This window comes from Malurus melanocephalus, unplaced genomic scaffold (genome assembly GCF_030028575.1).
Source record: "Malurus melanocephalus ecotype Western Australia unplaced genomic scaffold, MMel_1.1 scaffold_5204, whole genome shotgun sequence".
Taxonomy (NCBI): Eukaryota; Metazoa; Chordata; class Aves; order Passeriformes; family Maluridae; genus Malurus; species Malurus melanocephalus.
In genome coordinates, this window is record NW_026628435.1 from 1 (window position 1) to 2,159 (window position 2,159).

General features: G+C 63.2%; 1 protein-coding gene across 1 annotated transcript; it reads right to left on the reverse strand.

Annotated features, from left to right (window-relative positions):
• Window positions 1-6: 6 nt before the first annotated feature.
• Window positions 7-2,068, reverse strand: LOC130588451 (heterogeneous nuclear ribonucleoprotein A1; the record flags this gene model as incomplete). Its single annotated transcript, XM_057389372.1, has 3 exons — window positions 7-223; window positions 1,070-1,216; window positions 1,913-2,068. Coding segments are annotated over 3 exons (520 nt in total), but the record flags the coding sequence as incomplete, so codon positions are not given.
• Window positions 2,069-2,159: the final 91 nt, after the last annotated feature.

Sequence of the window (2,159 nt, forward strand, 5' to 3'; positions counted from 1 at the left end):
CCCAGCACTCACTGACGATTTTGTCCACCGAGTCGTGGTCGTCGAAGGTGACGAAGGCGAAGCCGCGCTTTTTGCCGCTGCCGCGGTCGGTCATGATCTCGATGACCTCGATCTTGCCGTACTGCCCGAAGTACTCGCGCAGGTGATGCTCCTCCGTGTCCTCCTTGATGCCCCCCACGAAAATCTTCTTCACCGTCAGGTGCGCCCCGGGCCGCTGCGAGTCCTGGGGGTGGGCATGGGGGGTCAGTGGGCATGGGACAGCGGGCACGGCCACCATTGCTGTCCCCAGGGCCACCATGGGACAGCAGGCACCGGGAGGGTCAGTGGGCACAGCCACCACCACTGTCCTCAGGGCCACCACAGGACAGTGGGAACAGGGACGGACAGCGGGCACCGGACAGTGGGCATGGCCACCATTCCTGTCCCGAGGGCCACCATGGGACAGTGGGCACCGGGAGGGACAGCGGGCACAGCCACTGCCACCACCCCGTCCCCATCCCTGTCCCCAGTGCCAGCAGCGGGAGCAGCAGGCACTGCCATCGCCCTGTCCCTGTCCCCAGTGCCACCATAAGGGATGGACAGTGACTCCCCAGTGTCCCTCACCTCTCGGGACACTGCCCGTTTGGGTTCCACCACCCTGCTGTGTCCCCAGTGTCCCCTCAGTGTCCCCAATGTCCCCTCAGTGTCCCCAATGTCCCTCACCTCTCGGGACACGGCCCGTTTGGGTTCCACCACCCTGCTGTGTCCCCAATGTCCCCTCAGTGTCCCCAATGTCCCTCACCTCTCGGGACACTGCCCGTTTGGGTTCCACCACACTGCTGTGTCCCCTCAGTGTCCCCAATGTCCCCAATGTCCCCAATGTCCCTCACCTCTCGGGACACTGCCCGTTTGGGTTCCACCACCCTGCCGTGTCCCCTCAGTGTCCCCAATGTCCCCTCAGTGTCCCCAATGTCCCTCACCTCTCGGGACACGGCCCGTTTAGGTTCCACCACCCTGCCGTGTCCCCTCAGTGTCCCCAATGTCCCCTCAGTGTCCCCAATGTCCCCTCAGTGTCCCCAATGTCCCTCACCTCTCGGGACACTGCCCGTTTGGGTTCCACCACCCTGCCGTCCACTTTGTGTGGCCGCGCGTTCATGGCGGCGTCCACCTCCTCCACCGACGAGTAGGTGACAAAGCCAAAGCCCCGCGAGCGCTTCGTGTTGGGGTCCCGCATCACCTGGGGACAGCGTTGGGGACAGCGTTGGGGACAGAGACAGGAATGGGATGGGAACAGGGACAGGGATGGGACAGCAACAGGAGACGGGGACAGGGATGAGAGAGGGACAGGAGATGGGGACAGAGGGGACAGCATTGGGGACAGGGACAGGACGGGGACAGGGCAGGGCAAGGACACGGGACGGGGGACAGCGTTGGGGACAGGGACAGGGATGGGACAGGGATGGGGACAAGAAACAGAAACAGGGACAGGCGACAGGTTTTTAGGGTCCCCATGGGTTTGGGGTCTCACCACAGTCGGTCAGCGTGCCCCAGGGAGGTTTAGAATCCCCAGTGAGGTTTAGGGATTCCCCAGTGAGGTTTTGGGGTGCCCCAGGGAGGTTTCAGGGTCCCCAGGAGGATTTGGGGTCCCCAGGAGGGTTTTGGGGTCTCACCACGCAGTCAGTCAGCGTACCCCACGGAAGTTTAGGAACCCCAGGGAGGTTTTAGGGTCCCCACGAGGATTTGGGGTCCCCAGGAAGGATTTGGGGTCCCCAGGGAGGTTTAGGGGTGTCCCCAGGAGGATTTGGGGTCTCACCACGCAGTCAGTCAGTGTACCCCAGGGAGGTTTAGGATCCCCAGGAAGGATTTGGGGTCCCAGTGAGGTTTAGGATCCCCAGGGAGGTTTTGGGGTCCCAGGAAGGATTTGGGGTCTCACCACGCAGTCGGTCAGCGTGCCCCACTGCTCGAAGTGGCTGCGCAGGCTCTCGTCCGTGGTCTCGAAGCTCAGGCCGCCGATGAAGAGCTTCCGCAGCTGCTCCGGCTCCTTCGGGGACTGCGGGTGGGAACGGGGGGATGGAGGGCTCAGGGGGGGCTGGGGATCCCAAAATACCCCCCTAAATCACCCCTGGAACCCCAAAACACCCCCCAAAATCACTCCTAGAACCCCAAAATCACCCCTGGAA